The sequence below is a fragment of the Perca flavescens genome, chromosome 16 (genome assembly GCF_004354835.1).
Source record: "Perca flavescens isolate YP-PL-M2 chromosome 16, PFLA_1.0, whole genome shotgun sequence".
Classification (NCBI taxonomy): domain Eukaryota; kingdom Metazoa; phylum Chordata; class Actinopteri; order Perciformes; family Percidae; genus Perca; species Perca flavescens.
Genome location: NC_041346.1, coordinates 25070710 through 25098680, shown reverse-complemented (window position 1 = coordinate 25098680; position 27971 = coordinate 25070710). Strand labels below are relative to the sequence as shown.

The following is a 27971-nucleotide window of genomic DNA, read 5'->3' as shown; positions in this document are numbered from 1 at the left end:
TATAAACTGTGTTTTTTTTATGTAATATCTTAATGTGAGATGCATCTTTATCTGTGAAGATAATGTAATGTAGTGGAGCAAAACATCCAATGTTTCCCTCTGAAACGTATTGAAGAAGCTGTGTAAAGTAGTATAGAATAGAAAAACCTAGTTCCTCAAAATTGTACTCAAGTATAGTATTTCAGTAAACGATCTTAGTCACATGGTAAACATACAATTCATTCAAAGAGTCAAGACCACCTTTATTTGCCTTGTAAACAGCATAAATCAATTCAGTAGCATTGAAAACCTCTACCAAGCAATTATTTACAAACAGGTCATCAATTATTACAGTCAAGGAGGAGAAACTGTAGGCAATAGGCTATGTTATGGGCATTTCATAAAGGATGACTGATTTTCTATTACATTTTTAGATATCTGGTGAGCAGTAACATTCATAATAGTTAGCTAAGGAAGTGGAAAAAAGATACTCAACAATTAAAACAAACAAGATTTTAATATCCAAATGGGGGAGGGGGGGGGGAAGCACCCTCTGAAGACTCAATGCATTCTTTAAACCAAAAGCTACCACTCCATGCTCGCTGAAAGTTAGCGTTAAGACCGGTCTAACCCTCAGTATTTACATGTTTGCATTGCAAGTATTACACCGCTCTGACAAATTATATATATATAAAGATATATAAAATGTTCATCTCACCGTTCTTTAAACCAAACCTAAAAGAGAAATATATTTCTAGCATACACCAGACTTAAAGCACTATAAAAAGGAAAATTAATATTAGATAAAGTATGAATGAGCCAACTGGTAACCCCTTTTTTTTTAGTGTTGGGTCAATTATTGCATAGTAAACTACACTTTGAGATTTGGAAGGGTACATGCATCTGCTGTTTGAAGCACGGCAACAAACAACTCAGACCATACAAAAGCATAAGAAATCTCACTTGTGCCTTAGAGCCAATTTTAGAGGTTAAGCAATTCAACATTCATTTGGGGAAATATAAGAGAGGAAATCAACTATGATCAGTCACATGATACAGCTTCTCACAAAGCACAGTCTATGCAGAATAAAACATTCAGGCAAAAGAGGTCAGGAAAATTGTTCAAAGTGCTTTATGGCTAGTGAGATAACAAGGGATGCAGCATAATCCAATTCAAAATGCTTGTACTTTTTTTAACAGTGGAGGTTGTGACTTTAAACACAGGTCTCTACTACTATTTGAGGACATTTATATACAATTTAAGGTTTCAGATCCCTTGAAGACTTTTCCTAAAAAAAAAAAATTCTACTTCAAGTTTTGAGGGAAAAAAAACTAGTATTCAGGAACATTTGACTAGAAAACACAAAGTTTAGTTCATTTTTAGTCTGTCCCTGCTATAATATGACAATATTCTAGCCTCACTTCTATGTCCTTCAACACATTCATTTATCATAACCTGCACAGAACACTTGGTAAAGCGACTTTCTAACTAAATAAGAATAAGGTTGGTGAGGAGTATGATTTTTAAGAGAAAATCATTTTTGAACCAAGTTACAGTACAAATAGAAAAAAGGGGCGCAAGAAGGAATTAGGAACCACAGAAACTTAAAAGGGAGGTGGTGTGGAAAATTCAATGTTGTGTCAATCAAGTCAGTGATTTATGGCCTTTATCTTCTTACAGCTCTCACTGTTGATATAGGGCAATTATGAGCCATGCTAGGCACTTAGGATTATTTTGTATTGACAGATGTGGGCTCTTACAGATGTGAAAGGTAGCCACCCAGATCCTTCTAAATCAATTAATAAATAAATAACTAGCTCGTGCAGTGACATTGGCTTAAAGGCTTGGCTTAAATTCTTCACCAACAAAGCCCTTCCATTATTATACAGCACTTTGCTTACACACCATTCTTCCCTGCAGGCAAGAAATGGGAATCTAAGAGCATGGAAATGCCTCATTTTCCTGTAAATCGAAGTGGAAAAAAAATGTCTGTGCAGTAAAATAGAAAACTAATGAACATATGTCTATATCATCCCAAATGTAAGCCATGACTGAATACTGGGGATCTTTCCATACAGCTAAAACCGTTTTCTCCAATATGTTAGTCTGTGGTTTCTTCATTTAAGTGTGTAATCCCTGATAGCATTAGTCCTGGTGCCTTAAACCTATCAAGACCCTTCCTTCTTCCTGGCCTTATTAAAAACATTTCCCCAAATGGAAATATAGTCTATACTGCATACATACAGCCAGGGTGGGGTGGGTATCTGTGCAAAAACTAGAAGACCAATAAAACAAGGATTACATTGCTGTTTATCTATCCTTGGTTGTCAGTTTTTCAATCAGCTCCTGAAGTGGGACCAGCTCTTTCCTGTCAATGAGGTTGAACTCCTGAGAAAGACAAAAAGGTAAGGGAGCAAACATAAACAGAATATCCGCTGTATATTATCACTAATATACAGTACAACTCAAGTGAAAAAATACATTGTGTGTGTGTGTGTGTGTATGTATATTATATATATATATATACACACACATACACACAAGTCAATATTCACATGTCAGATTCTTTACCTGAACAAAAAAGATGAAGTGTTTGAACGACGTGTTGAGGTGCGCCTCCTCTTGCAGCTGCATCACAGAATCAAAGTGCTGGTGGTAGATATGAGCGTAGACCCTGAACAGGCGCTTCAGAATAGTCTTTGCCACGGACATAAAGTTTCGCTTAAAGGGGACACCTTGGGAACAAGAGGGTAAGAAAGAAAAGCAGTTATTCAGGTTGGTCAGTTCTGTCACTGAAACCTGAAGATTCTGAAAACATACAACCTAAGACATAGACAACACGTTCAGTGGTCAATTGATGGAAACACTCACAGGTAAAAGGATCCTTAAGATGTTTTGGGAGTTTCAAAATACCCTAATATCTCACACACACACACACACACACACACACTCTATATGCAACACTTTTGTTTTTGCCCACATTTTACATGAGCTGAACTCAAAGATCTAAGACTTTTTCTATGTACACAAAAGGATTATTTCTCTCAAATATTGTTAACAAATCTGTCTAAATCTGTGTTGGTGAGCACTTCTCCTTTGAGATAATCCATCCACCTCACAGGTGTGGTATATCAAGATGCTGATTAGAAAGCAGGATTATTGCACAGGTGTGCCTTAGGCTGGCCACAATAAAAGGCCACTCTGAAATGTGCAGTTTTACTGTATTGGGGGAGGGGTGTGTCAGTATCTAGTGTTATGGTTAGGGTTAGGGCTCATCCCTCTCTCGCTCTCAAAACATTCAATTCATCGTCGTAACTGACTTGAGTGTGCGAATGCTCACATTCGATGGCGTCTGGCACTTTGGAGAGGTGTTGAACCCTAACCCCAGATACTGACTGGTTTTCTGACCCCCCCCAATACAGTAAAACTGCACATTTTAGAGTAGTCTTTTATTGTGGCCAGCCTAAGGAACACCTGTGCAATAATCCTGCTGTCTAATCAGCATCTTGATATGCCACACCTGTGAGGTGGATGGAAACAAAAAAACCGGGGGCAAAAACAAAAGTGTTGCGTCTATAACTTTGCTCAGTATGTATGTTTTACAAACTGTGCTTGGTTTCATCAGGCATACTCTAGCTTAAATACAAAAAAAGCATTGGGAGGATTGACAAGATTGAAAAGTTAACAATCAATCACTAACTGCGCATGACTTTTCTTTTTCCGATTACCTATTGCTACAAATCTTGATAAGTCCTAAAAGCTCAGAGCAATGAAGGCAGATGCAGTATGTTCTCTAACACAGCCCGATTTAAGGGAAGTGCAAACAATGATGAGTGCAACGCACTCGCTGTAACAACATGCTCATCTGTAGTTAGGAAATGTTGATGTAGCAACAGCTCTCTACACCTAAGGTGTGCTGTGCAGTTGATACAGTAAACGCCTGGTGGAGAGCTTCTTCCTACAGTTTAGACAGAGCTACAGTACAGGTCCACATCAATTATTCAAAAAGAAGCTCGTGACCGACAGGACAAGGAGTACTTGATTAAAAGCTTGCACCTAGGGCTGGACATGCACACGGCCCACTCTTCTAAGTACTTAACTTTTTCATTTGGTCACCAGACTGGACTATTCCGGGAATATTAATAATTTAGAGGTTAGAGGGTGGAATAATCCTGTCAATGCAAATGCAAAGGACAAGGAGTTGGGTCTTGTTTTTTTTTAAGATGGTGCAAGGCTTTGAGGTCCTCCTGGTACAAAATGGATACCAGTTGTTAGATCTACTGATTGTGGAAAAGGAAGCAAACTCTACACACCTTTAGTCACTGGTTCTTTCCACTGAGATGTACGGAGAGATAGAGGAGACATTCATTTGTGCTGGCTGCCATCCAACTCTATTAAGGCTCCACCCTAGACAGCACAAGCCTCTGCTAGTTGGGAGGTTGAGAACGGGTATACAGTTCTTTTCAATGGCCTTCTACATTGTGAACCAGAGAAAATTCTGGTTCACAATGTTCATCTGGAGGGATTTGTGAAATATCTAATTATTGTATATGTAAATAAGGAAACGGACTCTATTTACGTGTGCTTTGGTGCTGACAACTCAGATGATCTCCCCTAAGAAGAAAAGATGGCTTTGACAGGATAGAGAGAAAAAAAGGACACAGCACAGCATACCAATCTTCGAAGGGAAAAGCGTCTCATCATCAAGTTGGTCTTGCACCCAGGTCATGAGGTAATCAATGTACTTGGGAGCAGAGCATTTTATGGGCTTCTTGATGTTGGTTCCATCCGCCCAATGGTACTCATACCTACAGGAAATGTAGATGACAATCATTAGATTTTTATGGAGTCCATCTAAGTTCACACTCGTTCACCGCTGACATTGTCATTGAATGTACAACAAAATTGTATTTCTGCTTTCATTTTCACTGCCCAATTTACAAAAGCTTTTTGGCGCCCCTCCTCCCCAAAGAGGTTTGAGCCAGCTCCAAAGGAAAATCACCAGCACCGAAATGACAAGAATTGAGAATAGAAATAGTAATTCAAATCCTCTCTAAATGTGTTACAAAGCAATTTACTAAACAACCGTTGAACAAGCAGAACATAAACTTGAATATGAGAGCTAATCTCAGTCCGGACTCCTGGGGATTTATCTATATCACAAAATAGATTTTAGAATCTCTCTTTTTTTTACTCAAGCATAATATACATTTTGGTTTACCAAATTGTAAGAAGTAACAGGTAAATGCATAGATTTCTGTCAAATAAGGTAACACAGACTGATTGCCGTGTGTAGTCACCCCTCAAAGACCCATTCTGATCCAGGAAATACCCTGAACAGTCTGATGCAAGTCACCAAACATCACTCTCATAAGGAATCTTTCACCCTTGCAGAAGTCAACATAAATCTTGTGAGGGGTTTTCTCTATGAGACACTAGCATGTAAAACATCTGAGAGAGTCTACTGATCTTGGCAGCAGGAGGCCTAGTCTTACTTTGCCAAAGCACTGGAGGAGAGTCTGGCTTCTCCACATAGCATTCGGGGATGGGAGGAAAGTGTGCTCTGGTTTACTGGCATTTCTTTAAACCAATCACAATCGTCTTGGGCAACGCTAAGCACCGGAGAAAAGCCGCGGTGCCGCTGCAAAATAGGCTCGGAAGGAACTTGTTTTGATGGAACACGTGTACGTTTAAAAGTTGCTTTAGTCGTGCAACAGACAACTCAGATTCGGGAGCTGTCTGGATTTACCTGGCAGAGAGCTGAGAAAAGGTTAACCACAGTCCGTATAAATTGATCAGAGTTTAAAATGCAAACACAAAGAAAGCCAAAGGCAACAGATGTCCGGCCTAAATGAGTGAAATCCGGCGGATTTTCCGGCGGCAACGGAGCAATCCCCAAAGTGGAGCGTCAAGGATATAGACTACAGGAGGCCAGACAACTAAGGGGTCTATGTTAGGTGTTTTACACAATGACGACAACAAGCCTGCTGCATTTTGAATTTGAATATAACTTCAATTGTCACATTTGATGCTACTTAAAGTTGTTTTGTCCCGATGACAACACCCCTACCCAAAGGCCTGTTGAGCCTTGACAGAACAAGGAGTGAAGCAGAGCTTGTTGGTTTGTTTTATTAGACTACAAACAGGCCAACAATGATAAACTTACTTAGGACCAGCAGACATGACTGGACAGCTTTCCTCTGTGCAAAAATCTGTGATGGTGCCATACAGCATATTGATCTGGTTGAAGAAATCCACAGCTGAAAAAAGAAAAAAAAAGAAAAGAAAAAGGGAACTTATTTAAATCAAAAACGTACATGGGAACAAATACCTTGTGTGCCAACGCAAACAGCTGGCATCAAGTTTCCCCACAGCCCTTTACCCACCCCCACTTAACTGCCATAATGCCAAACTGTAAAGCCAGTGCACACTCCAGTTATCAGGAACAAATGGTGTTATCGGTCGTTCCCAGGGGCATAGTGCCACCAACTTTGGCTTTCCATTAGTTGGATCCATTTAAAAGGGTTGGCAGCGTTAGTGTTGGTGCTCCATTTGCTTATCTCACAGGAAAAAAAAATACATATTGGACAGCTGATGTGCGACGTCCCGTTTTAGAAGACACCAGTTTCTTTTTATGTTTGAGTACTAGGTTTACACAGTCTTCAATAATCATATTTTTGCCCAAAACGGCTCGATGACAACTTCAAAATGACGTAAAAACATATTTGACACTGCTGATTTTAGTGCTTATCCAAGGTAAGCGGTTACAGATAATGGAATGAACGGATGGTTCACAAGTGTTTATGCCACTAAAGTAGTTGAAGTTAGATGTGATGCTTGCTCATGACCAGTGAGGGAGAGCAGAATTAGAGGTACTCTTACTACAGAAAAATGCACATTTCAAGGCAAAACCCTGCTAATCTTTCTTATTAAAATTGTTATTGTCCGTAAACACAACGCCTGGCTGCGAGAACAGGAAAAACATAAATAGATCAGGTCTATTGCTTCTGCCATGCTCTCAACTGGTCGACATGATCACCATGACAGGTGCCAAAGTCATCGCCACCATGACCGATTCTCCAAGGGCCTACGCTAACATAGAGGTGTATGCAAAACGACAGCAGGGCTACAAAACATCAGAGATGCTCAGGTGATACAGGTAAACTGCTAAGAGTTGTTCAATCAAAATAAAGTGAAAACCCCGGGTGGCCAAACGGTTAAGATGCATAAAATGTAACCTTCCCGGTTTGATTCTGGCCAGGGACACTTGCAGCATGTCATAAGCCCCTCTCTTCCTCTACTGTCACTATTCATTACAAGCTAAATGCCATACAAAAAACAGGAATCTTAAAAAAATGAAGTGAACTGCTTCTTGTGTACAGAGATCATGAGGAGAGTCATAAACTTGGTAGGGTGAGGAGTTGTTACAGCAATTTTATTCCAACTTCCCCTTATTGTGCAAGTTAAAAAAAGCTTGTCTGTCACTGACTAACATCCATCCATTTCCACTAACCCCTTAACGAAGCTAGAAAATGCGTGAACTCGATTCGTTAAATTCTCTGTTAACATTGTGTAAAAACACTAGATAAAAGGTTAATATTTTGGCCATTTTACAACATAGGGTTACGCAATGATATGCAAGTTGTAGACCCTCCACGCTACACACAAATAGAATATACAAATATTTAAATTAGAATAAAAATAAAATGAAATAAAATATATACAGTTACTAATAAACCGATATACGTAGACTTTGGTTTAGTTGGAATGAGGGAAGTGGTAATGTGCAAATACATCAACAGGAACAGAAAGTTCCATGTCATTTATTTATGGTGATGGGTTCATGTTTTTTTGGGCTACAGAGGGTTCTAAAATGCATCCAAATGTTCAAAGAACCATGCAATACAGTCCAAGAGTCTCAAATGACAGTATAGAAGTCAGTCAAAAGAACTATTTTAATGATGCATTCACTCATTTATTTTGTGACCTGCATTACACCAGTGTAAAAAGAATGATCAAATCAAAATTCAAATCACTTAACCGTATACTGTCGTAAAATTGCTAAACAGAAACTTAACCTAACAGGTAACATGCTAAGACAGTGAACATCTTAAACCCTAAAGACACTCGAACTCGAAAGTAAAGTAAACATGGCTCTCGCAACACAGACAAAGTCTATTTAACATTCAGTGTTTTTTCAAGCATGAATGCACATGGACTTTAGAGGCAATGCCAAAACTATGTGCAAGGGAATGCCAACCCCTGATAGTTCACTCTCAACTGATTATTAAATGTGGACTAATTGCGACTTCAGGAACAGGACTACAAGGAAACATGCAAATGTATGAACTAAAAGGTGAGTGACAGATGTAAAATTAAAAAAAGGTGTGTGAAGGTGAAGTGACTCTTCCAGAAACCTGAATCTAAAAAGGGTGTGTCAAGGAAGAGGGGAGGGGGTGAAATTGGTGCTTACTGTTGACTGCGACCCACTCATTTAAGTCTTCACCCTCAGGCAACATGACTGCCATGCGCAGGTTTCCACTTCCCAGTGTAGCTTCTGCATGTTTCAACAGCTCATACTGATGTGAACCCTCCGGGATATTCTTCTTGGGCTTGAACGTCTTGGATGACCGGTTTCCACTGTGAGTCACATTTCAAAAGAGGAAGAGAAAATAGTGTGATCAATAAGGAGGCAGTCAGATATGATGACAAATCATGAGTTCACAGTGCCCCTAGGTGAGGGACTTTTTCTAACAACAAAAAAACAAAAAGTCAGGATCTTCTTAAGAGCTGACAAAAGAGTTGAGCTTGCATTGACTTGAAGTGTTTGGCAGAATCAGAGCGGGGGACCACCAGAACAGTATGTCTCTCTGTGTATAATGAGGCCATTTGGAGAGGTAGTGTATCAATCCCTCTCACTGCCCCATTAAACAAGAATGTGAGTCATCACAACATGCTAGGTCACACTAAAACGGTTTTCCTTTATTCAGAGCTTTGCCATCTATTAAAACTAATCTACATCAAAGTCGACATTCTAGATCATTGTTATAAAAATACCAAATTACATATACTTTAATAGGGCAAGAGAAAATGTGGTCTAGGCCTACTCTGTGTCCTGAGATAACTTAACTGAAATAACTTGTGATTTGACTCTCTAAATAAAATTGAATTGAATTATGATGGCACTTTTACACTGTCAAATAAGTTTTAATCCATTTCAAATGTTTAAAACTGGGTGTTCTAGAAGTAAAAAGTGGTGACCTACTCTGTAAATGCTTTTCGGTTGTTGAGAGTTGGGTTTATAACTCGACTCTTCTTCCTCCATTAACCTAAAAATACATCCTCATCCTCAGAGGGCGCATTCAACCCTCCGACCTCTGATTGCTAACGTTAAATATCAAAGACACAATCTTGTTACTTTTATCGTCAGGTAAATGGTCGACTTTTTGCGTCAGAGATTGATTGGTGCGTTCTGTCACACCGGGGCTAGATTAGCCCGTGGCAACAAAGTGTTCACACCAGGAAATATCCAGGCCAGACTGACAACCCATCTCAGTTAATATTTGCTCTGGGGTCAGTACAATTACGCTTTAAGTTTTGAATCACAACCTAATACCTGTACAAATAATCTACTATCAATGCCGAAGCTAATTTTCGTAAAAATCTACAGAAAGCAATGTGAATCATTCGCAGACATTTAGAGGTGAGTCCAGCAAATAGTCTTAGCCCGTATTATGCTATCGCTATTATGTAGCCCTATAGCACTAATACTAATGATATTTCCCGATAAATCCCCATGGCAATGCAAAATAAGCATTCATGACACAATTATTACTCACAAAAGGAAGCTCATGTTTCCCTGGGCGGTAGAAAATCACTCTCTTGGCAAATAGCTAACAAGCAGAGTGAAGGAGGCAGACCAAAGGGATTGCAGTGTTTGTTAAAACTATGAAGTCTCACACGTCCTCGGTTCTTCTCGGGCTAACTTATGATGTCCTTGTGAAAAATCCGAAATAACTATAACCGTAGCAGAATTAACAAAAAATATCTACACGTTTGTATGAAAGAAAATATATTAAATTTATAGAAAAGCCGGTCCACGGGATGCTGCTCTGTACGCTGAGAGGCAGCAGCGTACTGAATGTAATGCTAACTTCTTCATTGGGCGTCCAAGGCAGCCAGCAGTTCTGTTGTGGGCTGCCATCCAGTGGAACAAAACGGTCAACACAAGACTTCTTTGGATTGCATCCTATGGTTGCATCCTTAAAGTTCCACTACTGCCATCTTCTGGAGTTAAATTAATAATCAGACTGACCTGCTATTTCGTTTCACTTTATGTATGCCATTTGGTTTGAAATGTTCCTGTTTTAAATCCACAAGTGCATGCATGAGCATATTTTTTGCAACAATAATATAATTTCAAAGTAGAAATCCTTAATGTTTACAATAAAATATCTGAATTATTGGGCAAAACCCAAAACAAAAGTCAAAATCATTGTTTTCACCACATCCTCTCCAACATTTTGATGAGGCTCATACATTACATTAGGCTTGTTGAATGTGTGTAATACAATAGAGGACAATACAAACATTACAACATAATATAACTTATATAAATAATATTAAATATATTTCTGTAATAATGGTGTAAGAATAGCATATATAGTTCTAATGTTGTGTATATATATATAGTATTCACTAGTTGTTATTAGATTCCATTTTCCAGATTTCAAAAATGAGCTAATGCTCTATTAGTAGTAAAAAAAAAGAAAAAAAAACTTTAGAAGGAAATTGTTATATTTAGAGAATTGATAATAATAATAATTTGTGTATTAGACTTTTTCCTCACAGCTGTTCTGTCTCTGACATAAAGGGCTTTGATAATGTGCATATGTCAAAAACCCTTTGTTAGATATAAACCAACCTAATGGAGATTTGTGAACATTTGAGTGATCTATCTAGCACTAGGACCACTCAGCCGTCTATATCGGTATGGTCGGCTATGGAAAGCCAAGCAGTTCAATGTAATTTCTAACACATTAACAACATATAGACAACGTTCAAACAACGTGTTGTTAACGTGTTGTCAGTGTGTTGTCAACATGTTTTTTCTATTCTTTTGTGGGGTGCAAATGTTCCACCAGAACAGGTTCCTTCTCGATACTGTTTTGCAGTAGCCTGACGTGGTCATACTCAGATTCTAGTCAGAATGTGAGTCTGAAACCGCTCCATTGGGCTGTGATTATGGGGCGTGTTCCAACCGAACCAGGAAAAAAAATGCCTCTGCATTCATTGGATAGACCTCCAACCAATCAGAGCAATGGAACTCAACACTGTGTATCGTCTCCATAGCAACCACTCTTTGCACAATGCATTTGCGTGCATTCATTCTAACTTCCGACTTTTAGACTTTTTTGAAGCTGGATATATCATTTGTTTCTTGTAAATATAAATGTGGATAACGTTAATGATCAGGTCTCTCTTAATGATAGTGACTTGCTCGCTACAGTTGCATTTCTAGAGATGGATCGGCGAAAACACGTTTTATTTCTCTGATTCACGGCTTTGTTTTAGCGCCGGCGGTCCCTCTCTTAAGTCTCTCTCTATGTCTCTCCACCATATAACGCTCTCTCTCTTCAGTCTCTCTCTATCTCTCTCCACCATATAACGCTCTTTCTCTTCAGTCTCTCTCTTGCTTTCGGGCAGTTGTTGAGGCTCCTCCGCTGAGGATTTTAAAATGAATGCGCTGTCGATATCTTCTGTTGGAATCTACACATCTCAACAAATTCAACCCAAGTGTTCTTTGGTGACGTGATTGATTCCGTTACTGTTGATCATCTGTCCGACAATCTGATTGGTCCGAACAGATCCTGTTCGGGCAATAATTGCCTCTCAACGGAGCAACTCCAGACCGAACTTCCCAACCTCAAATTTTGTGGGCGGGGCTAAGTTCGGCTGGCATCCAGGCTAGTTTTGCAGAGGCACCGTTGCTGCATCCAGAACTTATGGTGCGTTCTATTATTCTCAACGAACCGACTCGGACCTCGGATATGACGTCATTTCCACACTTCAAGCGTTCTGGTATGTTTTGCGCGTCCGAGTCGGAGAAAATACATGGACACCACCCGGAAAGCTGTTGCTATGGTAGCACTGGCCGAGTAGTAACGCTAGCCACGTTAGCAAACAAGGCTTCATTCAATAATGCACTCACAACAAGACCGATTCCCATACCAACAGGAAGAGAAACAGACGCAGTAAGGTATTGCCGTAATACGAGTGATTCAAATCTTAATTTAAACAGCCAAAACGGTCCAAAAACAATGACAACGATTCATACTACAAGTCACACAGGGCGCTACCATCTTGGAATCCATATCGGAATTCTTGCTCTGTGTCCTCACGGTTGTCCGAGTTCCGAACTCGGAAATCTGAGGAAAGGTGGCGTGTTGGTGCTTGTTGCTAGGCAACGTCTGTTTTCCTAGCCGGAACTCTGACACAGATAAATAATAGAATGCACCGTTAGAGCCCCCCCCCAAGACACTTGTGATTGGTTTAGAGAACAACCAAGAATTGTTTTTCTCCTATCCTAGAAGGTGGTGTAGCCAGACTTTACTCCACAGGGCTGTGGAGATAAGTCTGGCAACGTAAGACGCGTTGTCAACATGTTGTTAACATGTAAAAAATAACATTTAAACAACACATTAATAACACATTAAAAACACATAGACAACATGCTGTTTGTGCGTTGTGTCGTTAACAGTTAATAACATGTTAGAAATAACGTATTTTTGAACCTCCTGGCTTTCCATAGCCACAGGTTTTTCAACGGATGTGCCTGCTGTAACAGGCCCATGTCTGAAAACCCAGACAGACGGTCACATTTCACCAGAAAGTCAGCTTCACTCGAGAACGTCTGCTAAGACAAGACAGGTAAAAGCATTTCTGTATCTAAAATGATTTTATGTGCATAGATAATGTAGCGATAACGTGTTCTCGTCTCTTAGGGGTAACGCTACGCGTTAGTGAGTCGTTTGATAACAAATCCTCCGTGTCAGCCACTGTTATTTCTTTATCCGCAGCAGCAGTAACGTTGGAGCAAGATGGAGTGTGAGTGGAAGCCAGACGAGCAAGGACTTCAACAAATTTTACAGCTGTTGAAAGAGTCTCAGTCGCCAGATACGTCCACACAGAGATCCGTCCAGCAAGTATCCTTTCTTAAGCCAGACATGGATTATAATAACCTCTATGATTATAACACATGTTTTGTTAGTTGTTAGCGCTTAATAAATGTCAGATAGACTCAACAGGCTAGCGAGAGCTAACGTTAACACTAGCCTGGGTGGTTACTGTTATAAGAAAGCAGGTACGCAGGTGTTGATGCTTTTTGTCTCAGATAAGCTCAACATGCTACTCGCAAAGCAGGCCGAGCCGAGCCGTGCCGTGCTGAATTACTCATGGCTGGCCATTTATAACATTATAGTTCGGTGAATTGTGCTGGGTTAATGTCGCTACAAGCAAGCGTCGCATGTAGGCTTGATCCAGCAGTTAATCGCCTCCATATAGCTACACCCTCACTTTGCATTATGCTCCAGCAGAAGAAAAAAAAAGTCAACAGCTTCATGCAACACTTATATCATCCATTACCTAATACCGTAAGCGTAAAGGTTATTCATTTTACACGTGAGAATAATTGTACAGTGAGATGTCAGAAATGATGATAGAAAGGTGTCACCGTACATCCAATTAGTGTCTGCTGATTAGCATAAATGATCTTACACTATAAACAAAAACATCCGTCTCTAAAAGTAATGTGGGGGTGTGCCACTAAAATGTATACACAAAGCTTGTGTGTGTGGGAAGAACATGCTGTATAAGCATGACATTACTGGTTTTGATGCATGCACAAGCATCCAAAAATGTACATTTCTCTTGTGACAGGACAATGAAAAAGAGATGTTAGCTACAATTGAAATCTGAATAAAGTAAATCCTCTCACAAAACTACCTTGATTAGCATTAAAAAAAAAAAAAAAATAAACTGGATAATGCTTCATTTGTTTAACCCTTGTGTTGACTTCGGGTCACATTGACCCGTTTTCAATTTTTGTTTTATATATTACAAAATATGGGACGTAGAAATAAGCGCTGAAAATGTGTAGAAGAAAAATTTAACAATTTAAAACGTTGGAAAAAGCAAAAACAAACTGTGAAAAAAAGGCGTCGAAAAAGGTTGACGGGAAGACAACACAAGGGTTAAGTTTTTAACGCCACATCTGCTCCATTTCATCCCACATACAACTGTTAGGATTCATTCACACTCAACCCCCCCCCCATCTACCTAATCAGCAAGCATTAGACCTAGACATAAAATATAGTGGGATTGGCAAAACCAGGCATTAAAGCTGTCTGAAGACGTGTGGCTAAGTAATTATAGCTGTACAATATTCCGTCACATAAACTGACATATTCATGATCCCCTATACACCCACTCCCCTGACATATACACACATACACACGTTATGTAACATTATACTGTTACATTACACCACCATATGACCACGTGAACCTTTGTCCTTTCTACATATCTTTACATGAAAGAATCTGTTTTTGCCATTACTACCATGTAACACACTGCGGTGATGATGTGCTAACAACCTTTTCACATGCCATACGTACAGTTAGCACCTTGTCTTCCTCAACCACTTTTCCCAGAGACTTGAGCAGCTGAATCAGTATCCAGACTTTAACAACTATTTGATATTTGTTTTGACAAAGTTAAAATCAGAAGGTAAGTTCTCTGCCTTGTCTGTTTCAGTGTGTCATTTTTCCGTATCAGTACTGTGTTCCTAGATCATCTGATGGTACTGGACAGTGTGAACGGCAGACTTGTCATTTTTATGTAACTGCTCAGTGACAGGTCTGTTTGGACATGACTCTGGTGACCCGATGGCATCTCTGCCACAGATGATGTGGCACTTGGAATATGGGTCACTCTAATTTTAAACCTAATTCCTGGCACCACTCAACTCTTGGCTTGGCTGTCTGCACAGTAGATGATCGAAATGTTAAGTGGCGTTAAGACATTTTATGATGCTCTTACTTCAAATGCGATAAGCCACAATTAATTAGAACTGAAGAGAATAATAAGTCCAGATATTAGTTACCAATTTACAAGGAAAATACATTTAAATACATTGTTTGAACAATAAGTATTTTGTACTAATAGTTCTTGTTGCCACACATCATTTCAGTATCCAGTTTTCCCAGTTAAAGCGAGACTACGTTTATGTTCTGCTGCTTGCTGGTTTGAATGAAGGCAATAAGATCTTGTGATCAACAAAAATGTTTCTCCCCACCCCCTTTCAAGATGAACCAACACGGTCCCTAAGTGGGCTGATACTGAAGAACAATGTAAAAGCCCACTATCAGAACTTCCCTAATGGCGTGTCTGATTTCATCAAGAGCGAGTGCCTCCAAAACATCGGAGACTCTTCGCCCCTCATCCGGGCCACCGTGGGTAAGTTACATCCTCTGGGTCTACTCAACGTGATGGCTTGCTTTAGAGATGCTACATGAAATGATCACACATCATAACTTGCGTGTTCATATCTACAAAAAGGCATTATTTGTCCCCGTGTAGTTCTCTGGTGGTGTTGATTATTATTATTTATTTTTTTTAAATCTGCACACAGCACATACTGTCACTTTGAACCTCCAAATGATTACATCAGTAATCATCTAGTCTTGCATAGCCATACCTTTTATCTCCACAGTACTGCGTCAGCGCTGGAGTATGGTCTGGCTACACCAGCTTATCATTCTGGGTTGTGAAAAAACGCTCGCGTTTGTTTGTGTTTCCTTGTATTGGTTTTAACCACTAAAATAAGCAGTGTCTGTGCATTGTTAGTAGTTTTGTCAGTTTAATAGTTAATCTTTCCCGTAACAGGTATCCTCATCACCACCATCGCCTCCAAGGGAGAGCTACAAAACTGGCCGGAGCTTCTGCCTAAACTCTGCCTGCTGTTAGATTCCGAGGACTACAACACATGTGAGGTGAGGATTAACGTGGGAGTTGTAGGTGGGATCCCGTGATTGTGGGATTTCCTGCTTGTCAGTCGGGGCCTATAGTATGTGGGCGCATCTTTTAGACATTAAACTGTACTAATGATGACAGAAAAGATGTCGCCATATAGACATTAGTACTAGTCTATGGCATTAGCCTCAGAAAACCCTGCTCTGCTAGTCAGTCTGGCCAAGAGCCCATTCAAGCCCATTTCCAATTTTTCCAAATGGAGGCACCATTCACAACCGACGAGGCGGTCTTTACACGAATGACGATAGCGCAGCGACGGCGAGCAGCTTTTTGTTTACATTCAACATGACGGCCACCGAAGTGCAGCAACCCGTTGATGCCGCTGTCGCTGCTACGTCACCCGGATCGTTGGTCTGATTGGTTGAAGGACTATCCAATTGCGCCCAGAGGCATTTGAGCGGCATCCATTGGTGACGCCCCTTTGGAAATGGGCTGTGAATGAACGTTCCCCAGACCCACTCTCAGTTACAACTGAGAAGGGTCTGGTGTCAACCAGGCTACTATTGCATGGAAGACCTTAAAAATCGTACTACAAGTTTACATGCAAAGCAGGCGGATATATAATCAAGAAATCACTGGATTTGATAAATGCGGCAGCATGTAAAAATCTACATTTCTGTCATAAAAGCACAATGAAAATGAGAGAACGTGTTTGCGTATGTCCATCTTGTTTTGCGTAAGTCAGAGATGTTAGATGACATCTGAATAAACAAAACAAACAAAGTTACAATCAAACATTGAAAACTCAACAAAATTGAAGACTGACTGCTGCCACAGTTATTCCATTTCTCACTCTACAGGGAACTGTCAGGATTTGTCCACATTTAAATCCCTAAATTCAAACATGTTTGACATACTATGATGGACCCTCCCCACCCCCCAACCAGTTTAATCTGTAGGCATTAGTCCCAAGCATGAAATACAGTGGGTCTGTCAAAACCAGTATCTACATGGCAGTATATTTTAGAGATTACACTTGGCCTTGTTTGGATTTGATGGTAATGTAATTGTTCTATTATGGGCGTTAAATTTGGTTTCTCCAATATCACTTGGTTCTTCTTTTGCTGTGTGAGTGTGTGTGAGAGATAAGACTGAGAGTGTAATGCACATTTGTGATCCTGTTTTACAGCACACTTGTGCTATAAGTAGGCATGTCTGGGCACCCAGCGCTGCCTGTCTGTTTATTTGTTTATTAATTTATCGTGGAAAGGGAAGAGAGCTGGGTCAGCTATAAAGCAGCATCTGGATAGCATCCTGCTGGCTAGATGAGCTAAAGGCAGTCTCACAGCTGGAAAGGCAGCCACAACTGCAGATTATTCAACGTGGATGGAATCATTCATTGTTTTTTTTTCTATCCTTAAAACGATAATGACCCCATTTTCTGACTTGACGCACATCATCCCCTAGAATAGCATTTATAATGTCATATCAGCTAACACAACACAGTGTTGATTTGTCTTGTATTTTCCCTCTTAAGTCCGTCATTATCCTATGTATTGAACCTCTAACTCCTCTCGTTGCTTTGAAGTATGATACTTATTATCAGCTCTCGATTGCATTAAGTAGAAGTGCTTTATGCACTGTGTTCTCGATCATATCAGTGCTTCTACAGTTACTACTTTGAAATGGTGGATAAATGCTCCATCGCAACGACCACTGAGGTTGCAATACAGTAGCTTGTGGTGGATGTAGGATCTGTGTGAATGTGCGGCACCCATACTCGCATAAACTCCCTGGTCGTTAATATGCCGCCAGCTGCATGTGCCTCTGACATCAGCCGTTATAGGGAAGGTGATTTATTACTTAGGAGAACACGCACACGTTAGGCTATGAGTTAAACAGTCTATGTAAATGCAGCTGTGTCGAAGGGCATTTGAAATGTATCCCGGCTTACTCACCACCCCTTACGTTCTTGCTGAATGTCCATACAGTTGACTGCACTATCCGACAATTAAGGGAGAGGCGTGACAGAAAAATGTCTCTCCTTGTAGCACCACAGCCGGCCTCAATCAGAAGCTCAATCAGAAGCCGAGATTTAGGTCAGCTATTTACTGCAGAGGATCTTGAAGTGTATGTGTGTACAAGGCTTAACACTGAACGGCGACCAAGTGTAGCAACTCCTCATAAGGCTCACTATGATTTTGAAAAGCAGCTTGGAGGCTGGAAAGCTTCTTAGCGTCCGATGTTGAAGATGGTTAAGTTGGTTCTGGATGTCCTTTTATTATCTTGTAATAACAGGTGCAAAATATATGTTTCAAAGCTGTCAGTGTTTTTTAACTATTTATTATAAAGTTTGTAGTTCAGCATGTTTACGTCCAGTATCGTCGTGGTAGGGAAGCAAAGGTATTTTGCACTGCCATTGATCTTTTCTTGCTGTTTCTTTTACAGTAAGTGTTATAAATACTTTAACAGTCCGGTGTGGCTATATACTGGGGTTATGGATGTAGTAAATGTTTCCTGTAATGTTAATGACAGTAATGATATTTAAATGGATTTGAACTATTACAAGATGTGAGGTTTTAGATTTAAAGGGGCAATAAATATATATCACATATTGCCACAACCAGACAGGTCATTTGTGAAGCCTGTTTTATGATGTAGGAATTGGACAATACTTACAATATATGGAGGCCCTATCATATCACTTCAATCAAATATCACAATATTTGTGGCCAAATACCTAGATATCGATACCGCAACGATATTGTAGTGTTGACTATTGATGCTTTTACAAAATATTTACACAATGAGATTTTTGATAAATAATCATCAGTAATGTGGATATAATGACTAAGTGGGTAAAGGCAAATAATAGAACAGTTACAACAGTCTGGTAAGTTCAGAAAATGACATCACTTTACTGTTACGCAGCCTTTAAAACCAAGAAAAGACAACACTTATGCCATACTACGATATCCCAAATCTAAGACAATATCTAGTGTCATATCACAATATCGATATAATATCGATATATTGGCCAGCTCTATCATTTAAGGTCATATATTATTATTATTTATTTTTTTAACAAGAAAAGCTCTTTCATATGTGTTTCACTACACTGTACCTGCAGCCTTGTGGCCTTTGTGTCAGATGGAACATGGAGTGCTTCTCCTTGATCTACTGTGGCTTATACTGTACCTCATTTGTACTTTGGACAAAAGCAAAGTGAAGAAATGTAATGCATTACATTGAAAGTTTACTACACTTTATGCCAATTGTAAATTGTTGAAAAATAATGAATGGTTTGTGCTTCTTGCTTAAAGATATTTCAGAAAAGTTTAAATGTGTGTCTACAGATGTAGATGCAGATGTGCAAAAACCAGAATAAATGCTGTCGACTCTACAGCACACCTGGTAAAAGTACCAGAGACAGCAAATATCGATGGCGTGCCAAACTCATTTTTTAAGGTGTTGAATGTTGCTATAGAGAACCCTAAATACCCCACCATTACTGCCACCCGCACTTTGATATCTATTTTGGGAATATGTGTGGTGGCTGCCAGCGTGCGGTTTCAGAGCAGCGTGCACTTGGTAATCTAAGCAACGAGAAACGTGTGGATACGCGTTGGCCACTGGCCCATTTGATCAGTCTTCACGTCCTCTGTGTTGTGTATTTACTGTATGTGTATGTATGTGTGTATGTACTGTATGTATGCACAAGATCACTCTGTTACTGAATTCTCCTCTTACTGAGTGCAGTCAGTACTGTCCCACACTGAGCTGATGTCTGCTGATGTTGCGAGGATAGAGAGGGTCTGTTGGATACATGATCTAATTGGGGCGTGTAGCTGTTTACTTTGAGTAATGTGTTTTATCTTGAGTTGGGGTATTGCATTGTCTGCTTTATAAAATAGTGTGAAATATTTTGTATATGCAGCAAACCAAGTACATGCATCTATCTATCTATGAATTACAGGAACGTCTGTCTTTCTGTCTATTCTATCCGTGTGTCTGTTATGCGCATATCTCTCGAACCGTTAGTCCGATGGATTTCAAACTTGACAGGTGTCTTGCTACGGGCACGAGTAAGTGCAGTGCCAATTTTGACGTTGTTTGGATCAGAAATGCAAAAGATATCGTTAAATATATATCGGTAAAAGAAGCACACATTGGCTCTAGCCGCTGGCCACTCCCCCTCTCACACTGCCCAGCACTGAGTGAGCACAGAATAAAATGAATAAAAATGAACTTGCTGCTGTGTAATTGTAAACACACCAAACCAGCAATTACTAAAAACGCACACAAAAAGCGATTTTGCACGGGCACTGCACTAGTTTCTATAATATGGAAAAGAAAATCAGCACCAGCTCATGGCCTTGGTAACATCAGCAGTTGCAGCTGTACCATAGGTCTTGTCTTTTTCTGTGGTTTCAGAGCGGCAGTTGTAGGAAGAGCCCCCTGGGCCGGCACGCTGTACCCCTCTCTACATGCTCTATAAAAAGACAGGAGCAGGTGTGTTGGGTGCCGAGTGTAATGTTGGTGGATGGCTTTATATAGGTTTAGGCCTGACAGCTGTTTTACTGTTGTGATTAATGGCAGTTGGAAGTCGGTTGTGAGGATCAAGTTGAGGGGGAGGAAGCGACCATATATGAAAATGCTTTGTCCCCTCAGTGCTCGTTTGCACCGGGACATTCTTTATATGTCCGGAGCAGGAAGAGAAGGAGCCATTACTTTGACTAAAAGCATAGCTCTCTTTTCCCTGGCTCGCTTTCATCTGCAACGACTTACATTCTCGTGGTTATTGCCTTCCGTAGCAGGACTTGAAGGGAGGATTACATTTTTTCGATGTTTCAGCGTCACTGGAATGCTTGAAGGCCACGCCCTATTTCTTTGCCCTTCTCTGTTGACACACAAAACATCTGCATTAAGGTTAGATGTCATTGGGCGCGGTCTCGTGTCCGGTTCCACACATTTTCACATGGGATGAGTTATAATGGAGCTACATTTCAGTCTTTAAAGTGCTTTCTGAGCCCATATCTGATGCATGAATCTCTTAATCACACTCATTTGACGAAACAAGGCATACCTACTGTATATCGTTCTGCTTTTTTTGTTGTTGTATAGACTGGAAAATTTAAAGAAGCTACATTATGTGATGATTATGTTTTTCGATTTGTCTATGAAATGTCAGAAAATAGTGAAAATGCGGTTCTATTCCCAGAAAGCAGTGTGACTTCTTCAGGTATTATATTTAGTTTGACCAACAGTCCAGGATATTCAGTATGCAGTGATATAAAATAGATAAAAGCAGCAAATGTTCACATTTTAGTAGCTGGAACAAGGTAACCTTTTTTTGTGGCATTTTTGCTTGAGAAACGACTTAATCAACTATTGAAATAGTTGCTGATTCATTTTCTATCAACAGGATTAATCATTTCAGCTCAATTTCCACAACATATGTTTTTCAACAACAATCTGGCATCATTCGTTTCCATGAGAACATTAAATCTTGTATCATGTCTAAATCTGGTGGTTTCATTTTCATAGCCGGCATGCATAACATTTTTGATGTCATCCAAAAAAAATAAAAATGCAGTCCTATTCATTTTTCACTACCCTGCAAGGTGAAATTCAGTCATCTGTATACTAATTAGTAAAATGACTGTGTTCCCCTTGGTTGCACTCCACATTTTTGGAGACTTCTGTAACTGTCATCTGAAAGGAATGCCGACATGGGAATGGTTTCCATGGAAACACATTTCAGACACCGTCAGTGTCAGCGCTGTGCTGTTTCTTGTATCTGCTTCTCAGGCTGCATTTTTGTGAGAGACACTGAAGTCTGCAGCATATTGTAAACATGCATACTAACCATCAGTCAAGCAGCTAGCCTAAAGAAAGAGATGCGAAAGAGAGGTGTGTGTGTGTGTGTGTGTGTGTGTGTGTGTGTGTGTGTGTGTGTGTGTGTGTGTGTGTGTGTGTGTGTGTGTGTGTGTGTGAGAGACTGCTTGCCAACAGTTTGAAGGTTATTAGAGCAGAAGGGGATGAATCCTATTGAAGATTATAGATGAGAAGTTTGAATGCATTTTTGAGCACTCGCACTGTGCAAAACACTGGAAGAAGGTCCTCCTCTATGAACCGTCCTTATGTCAACACATTTGATATAACATTTGTTCAGTGCAGAGCCAATAAAATACAAACATACTGTATATTAACAATATGTCGAGAATGTATCACAAAAATATGATGTCAAAAAATCAAAAGAAGGTAAACAGAAACCTAAGTCCATTCTAGTTCCACAGACCCTTGTCTCCAGCTGCAGTGTAACTTGCCTTGAGGTCGGGTGTCTTAGTGGACTTTTCATAACATTCGCTGTTGTTTTTTTCCTTTTTGTTTCATCCCCCAGGGAGCTTTTGGAGCCCTGCAGAAGATCTGTGAGGACTCTGCTGAGATCCTGGACAGTGACATACTGGATCGTCCTCTGAACATCATGATCCCCAAGTTCTTGCAGTTTTTTAAGCACAGCAGTCCTAAGATTAGGTATCAAGTTTTCTTCCTAAGCTTTCTATTTGTATTGACTCTAACAGGGGTGTGAAACTCATTTTAGTTTGTGGGCCAATCTAATTTGATCTCAAGTGGGCCAGACCAGTAAACCACTCACAAAGATCAGAAACTTTATCTGCCACAGAGTTACTTGTCTGCTTGCTGTTGGCAAACGCAAGTTGCTTCTGCTACGACAGCGTTCTAAGGCTATCGTAGGAAAAATAATAATGTTACGGACCCGGGAGAGAGGGGTAATATTCCGAGAAAAAACGTTCTAATATTAAAGTCGTAAATTTACGAAAAAAGAACTGATGTTCTCTAAGATTAAAGTCGTAAATTTACGGAAAAAGAACTCTGATGTTCTCTGAGAATAAAGTGGTAAATTTGGACTCGGAATGAATTGCTTCTCAGAAGGGGTGTGACGAGATCTCGCTGTACGAGATCTCGCGAGATTAAAACGTGACGACATCATTGGTTTGGAAGATCTATAGCATTGCAATTAAAGCATTCATGAATTCCGTTATACTTACATATTGACGATGGTCATTAGTTTATTGTACAGATTTTTCTGACTTTGTTGCATATAATTGTGACTATTTCAAATCTTAAGTGGAAAAATAGGCCATCATTTATATTTTCCACCTTTCTTAAGATTCAGAGCATTTCTATCTGGTACATATCTAAACCTATAAATCATCAATCATCCGCTGTGTTTTATGATGCAAATACATTTCACCACACGTACTGTATATTTACAAGACGGACTAAAGGTCTATATCATTTTAAAGCCTCAGCGTGTCGTAATGCAACAGGCCTGTAGACAGAAGAAAATAAATCTTCCTATTTGGAGGTGGCCTTCGGAGCAGAGAAGAAGACAGGGGCTGCATTCATAGTGTGCGACATGTGAGCAAAACGTGTTTGTGTGGTTCTTAAGTGGTTGTTATTGTGTTGCAGGTCTCATGCCATTGCGTGCGTTAATCAGTTCATCATCAGCAGGACTCAGGCTCTCATGCTGCACATCGACCCTTTCATTGAGGCAAGTCTGACCGGAATGCATCTTTACACTTTGTCTTTGTGTGCCTTTGTGTGTTTAGACACAAAAGTGAACACACACATATACTGTCTGGAAGGCAGACAGTCTAGCCCCAATGAGAATTACCTCCCTCCCTCCCTCAGGTCACTATCTCTCACTGCACTAAATGCTATCTATTGCACTAAGAGTCTGTCTGTGCTTTACAACTCCGATTGTTGCTTTGTCCAGCCTTTGTTTTAAATCCCTTCTTTAAAGGTGCCGTAGGTAGGATTTTGAAGATCCAGGACTTAGCCAAAAAATGTGAACATCGACAACTTCTCAGTCCCTCCCCCCTTTCCTCTAAAGCCCAAAAAGGTCTCCTAAGCCCCTCCCCCACAAGGGAGAATGAATGCGTGTGCATGAGCAGTGATTGACACACAGTTAGACTTTTATAAGTCTTACCTACTGCACCTTTAAATTCATGTTTTTTTTAAAAGCCCATGTGAACAGGTTCAAGTCATGGTTGGATTTAGTCCTTTTTCAGGCCTTTTAAATTGGTTTTACGATTCTTAAATTATTGATTTTATTGCTGAATGTGCTATTTATATTTAGATCTTTGGGAGGAGAGATAGAGATCATTCACTTGAAATAAAATGCTAGCCCAATATGATGCCCAGGGTAACATTTGTATATAACATTGTAACAAAATACCTAGCGTCTTGGCGCTTTAAATAGCAACATGTACCGTCCTTAAAATGTCAAGCAGTAGTAAAGGGGCAAGAGGCTGACGTACAAAATAGCAGAACAGTTACAGAGATAACATGACTGCTGTAATGCCATATGGAAACTTGGATATATGTTGCATTGCTACAAAACATAGCAAAATACACTCAATGAAATGTTGGCCCAAGATTGGTACCATTGTAATTCTGTCACAAGAAAACGTCATGTGATATAATACTGTATTGACTTTTTCCCACCCCTGTCATATTTGTTCTGGGCCGCACTTTTTATTTTACATTCTATACAATTATTATTATTATTATTATTATTATTATTATTGTTTGTAGTAGTTGTCGTTTCCCACGGTGCAAAGAAGACATTTGACACTGGTGCCTTCCTATCCTATGTAGAACTTGTTTGCTCTGGCGACGGATGAGGAACCAGAAGTGAGGAAGAACGTGTGCAGAGCTCTAGTCATGCTGCTGGAGGTTCGCCTGGACCGTCTCCTGCCACACATGCACAACATCATAGAGGTGAGTGAGTTTGGGGGGTTATTAGTCCCCCATTGCCAGAGGGGCTCATAGACAAAGACTGAGAAAGTGAGAGAGGAAGAAGATGGCTTAGTTAAATACTTATTAATAACAGATATATATATATATATATATATATATATATATATATATATATATATATATATATATATATATATCTAGAATAGGTCTGGTGATTTTCTATATTTATTTACAATATTTGAATATTTTATTATTTTCCCATAAAACATGAAAACCAGTGTCGTCTGTCTAGCTTATTACTCTGTGCCTTTAGACCATCGTTGTTCAGAAACTATTTGAAACAAATCAGTGAGCCACACCGTTGCACTGGATGTTCCGTATGATAAACATAGACACTGTACTTTAATTTGACTCCATCCCATAAACACTAGGCTGTCATACATACTTGTCTTTTCATGGGATGTGTTGACATTAACAAAGATAGAATATCACCACTCTCATTCTTTAACGATATGCTCCCAATGACGCCCCGTGGACAGATGTGCTTGTGTTCGCCTGCAGATGTAGTTGCATTGGCTTTTTTATTTTTTATTTTAAATGAAATATTACGTTTCGAAGACTAAAGTTCCCTATTATTTCATCTCAGTACATGCTACAGAGGACTCAAGACCAAGATGAAAATGTCGCCTTGGAAGCCTGTGAGTTCTGGCTTACTCTGGCTGAGCAGCCTGTGTGTAAGGAAGTGCTCTGTGGACACCTCTCCCAGTAAGAATAATGACACACACACACACACACACACACACACACACACACACACACACACACACACACACACACACACACACACACACACACACACACACAAATGTACATACAATCCACAGACTGACTCTCCAGTGGTAATATTGAGAGCTGTTGATTTATATATATAAACCTTGACCAGTAAATCAGTGAAGACCTTGTACTAGGATGATATTCCTCTTCCTCACCTCAAGATGGCTTATTAAGAACCCTGACTGTTGACCTCAGCTGTAACATCAGTCACACACAGTGTCACATTAAACTGCGCCCACAGCAGGAATCACATGGGAGTGATTGCTTGTAGGCTCCGACCTATCCTTGCCCTTTGTTCTCATCATTTTCTTCCTTTGGCTTCTGCTCCAGGCTCACTCCAGTGCTTGTCAACGGGATGAAGTACTCTGAGATTGACATCATCCTGCTCAAGGTCAGTTTATATAGCCTAATAGGTGTAGGTAGGAGGATGAATTGCCCCATGACCCAGGATGACATGCAGTTCAATTAAGCGGTTTGGGTGACTGTGTGGTGTACAAATACATGTGAGTTGTATACTGAGTTGTATATTTGTTTGTTAAAGAATAACTAATACAGTGCCCGTTTAAAATGTGCCTGTTTGGAACGGCGCGGTTGCTTGGCCTGTGGTATTGCTGCTTGTAGCTTTCTCCTGAACCATTTTACCCCAAAATGACTTACAGAAGGACCCCAAAGCACCTAATAAGCAACCACACTCTATAGCCTACTACTGACCTACTGTGTACTTCTAATTCAGAGGAAAACATTGTACTACATGTACCTGACAGAAAACGATGTAGATTCAGATTCAGAACAGTTAAAATGTGGAGTAAACACAGACATATTGTTAAGGATAGAAATGCCTTTTTATTGATTTTCCTCTTAGCAAAATGCTCTGTGAATTCAAGCTGGGCTTTTATTGTGAAGGGTAGACACAGAGGAGCCAGCGTTGCGGCAGTGCTTTTTTTCAAAAAAAAATTCCACAACCTTTGTTGTTCGGTTGTTTAGTTTAATTCACAGTTTATTAATATCCAATATCCAGCCGCGGTCCAAACTGCTCCAAAGTCCTAACCCCAAGTTCATCGGTTACCCAGGAAACCAGGTGTGAAGTAGATTGGATGAACGGTTCATGAGATATTTCAAAGACAGACACATGGAGTACATACAGAGATGTCCCGATTAATTAGAGATATGTAGCAGCAACATACATGACTTTTCTTTCATCTCCGAACATTCGGCATCAGGGGGACATAGAGGAAGACGAGGCCATTCCGGACAACGAGCAAGACATCAGGCCGCGCTTCCATCGCTCCCGCACAGTTGCCCAGCAGCATGAGGGCGACGGGATCGAGGACGACGAAGACGACGATGATGAACTGGATGATGACGATGATACTATCTCTGATTGGAACCTGCGTGAGTTTAAATGGAGCTGTCTAGATCTCCCTCCAACGTTCATCTCTCCCGCTCTCTATGCTAAGAGCTGGGAAACATACAGTGTATTGATCACTTTGTCTTGTCTTTGTGTCTGTACTGTACCTCGTGATGTCTGTATGATGTTCGTCCGCACACTTCTATGTCTGTATGTATGTCTCACTGCTTTTCACCAAACATTAGGTAAGTGTTCAGCTGCAGCGTTGGACGTGTTGGCCAACGTGTTCAGGGACGATCTGTTGCTGCACATTCTGCCCCTACTCAAAGAGCTGCTCTTCCATCCAGAGTGGGTAGTTAAAGAGTCCGGTATCCTAGTGCTGGGGGCTATAGCTGAAGGTAAGAAGGGAAAGAGGAAGAAGTGGGGACAAAACATAGGGAGTACGGTCTTCCCCACAATATGTACTCCGAAGAAATGACGCTGTTCTTAACCCTGTCTCCAGGCTGCATGCAGGGCATGATCCCATACCTGCCCGAGCTCATTCCCCATCTCGTGCAGTGTTTGTCTGACAAGAAGGCCCTGGTGCGTTCCATCACCTGCTGGACACTCAGCCGCTATGCCCACTGGGTTGTCAGCCAGCCCCCGGATACTTACCTGAAGCCTCTAATGACAGAGCTGCTCAAACGTATTCTGGATAGCAACAAGCGTGTGCAAGAGGCTGCCTGCAGGTGAGCAAGACGTCCTGATAAAGCCATGTCATTTTACAGCATCATTTTTAAACTAGGACTGGGACCATATGCTTTTGTCCTGAGTTGATACTTTCACGATGCGTGGGCGCCGATTTGATTTGTATTGCGATTCTGGAAGTATTGCGATTTGATAGTATTGAGTATTGTGATTTTCTTTTTCTTCTTTAACAAAAAACAAAAGTTGAATAAAACACTTCTAGAGACAATATATCATGAGACATTTATAAAAAAATATATATAT

At 40.2% G+C, this 27971-nt stretch overlaps 2 protein-coding genes across 7 annotated transcripts in view; one reads left to right on the top strand and one right to left on the bottom strand.

Annotated features, from left to right (window-relative positions):
* Window positions 1-221: 221 nt before the first annotated feature.
* Window positions 222-14840, bottom strand: LOC114571313 (MOB kinase activator 1B). 3 transcript variants are annotated; one of them, XM_028602207.1, is made up of 6 exons: window positions 14656-14840; window positions 8454-8620; window positions 6147-6240; window positions 4655-4788; window positions 2552-2715; window positions 222-2368 (listed from the first exon to the last, which is right to left on the bottom strand). In XM_028602207.1, the coding sequence occupies exons 2-6, from the start codon at window positions 8506-8508 to the stop codon at window positions 2291-2293; spliced, it is 525 nt and encodes a 174-aa protein (XP_028458008.1). In that variant the 5' UTR covers window positions 8509-8620; window positions 14656-14840; the 3' UTR covers window positions 222-2290. The 3 variants fall into 3 exon arrangements, with proteins under 3 accessions (XP_028458008.1, XP_028458005.1, XP_028458006.1); XM_028602204.1 differs by lacking the exon at window positions 14656-14840 and adding an exon at window positions 9820-10242; XM_028602205.1 differs by lacking the exon at window positions 14656-14840 and adding an exon at window positions 9246-9443.
* The window catches only part of tnpo1 (transportin 1), a 30220-nt gene continuing 11757 nt past the window's right edge, over window positions 9509-27971 (top strand). Inside the window, exons 1-14 of one of the 4 annotated variants that reach the window (XM_028602203.1) lie at window positions 9509-9553; window positions 12792-12910; window positions 13060-13185; window positions 14692-14767; window positions 15347-15496; window positions 15926-16032; window positions 22416-22549; window positions 23507-23588; window positions 24698-24820; window positions 25446-25564; window positions 25964-26024; window positions 26854-27025; window positions 27227-27379; window positions 27484-27709. In XM_028602203.1, coding sequence (XP_028458004.1) covers window positions 13081-13185; window positions 14692-14767; window positions 15347-15496; window positions 15926-16032; window positions 22416-22549; window positions 23507-23588; window positions 24698-24820; window positions 25446-25564; window positions 25964-26024; window positions 26854-27025; window positions 27227-27379; window positions 27484-27709 — 1508 coding nt within the window. In that variant the 5' untranslated portion in view covers window positions 9509-9553; window positions 12792-12910; window positions 13060-13080. Of the gene's footprint in view, window positions 9554-12785; window positions 12911-13059; window positions 13186-14691; window positions 14768-15346; window positions 15497-15925; window positions 16033-22415; window positions 22550-23506; window positions 23589-24697; window positions 24821-25445; window positions 25565-25963; window positions 26025-26853; window positions 27026-27226; window positions 27380-27483; window positions 27710-27971 lie in introns of those variants that run through there. The other 3 variants (XM_028602202.1, XM_028602200.1, XM_028602201.1) reach the window with 3 other exon arrangements.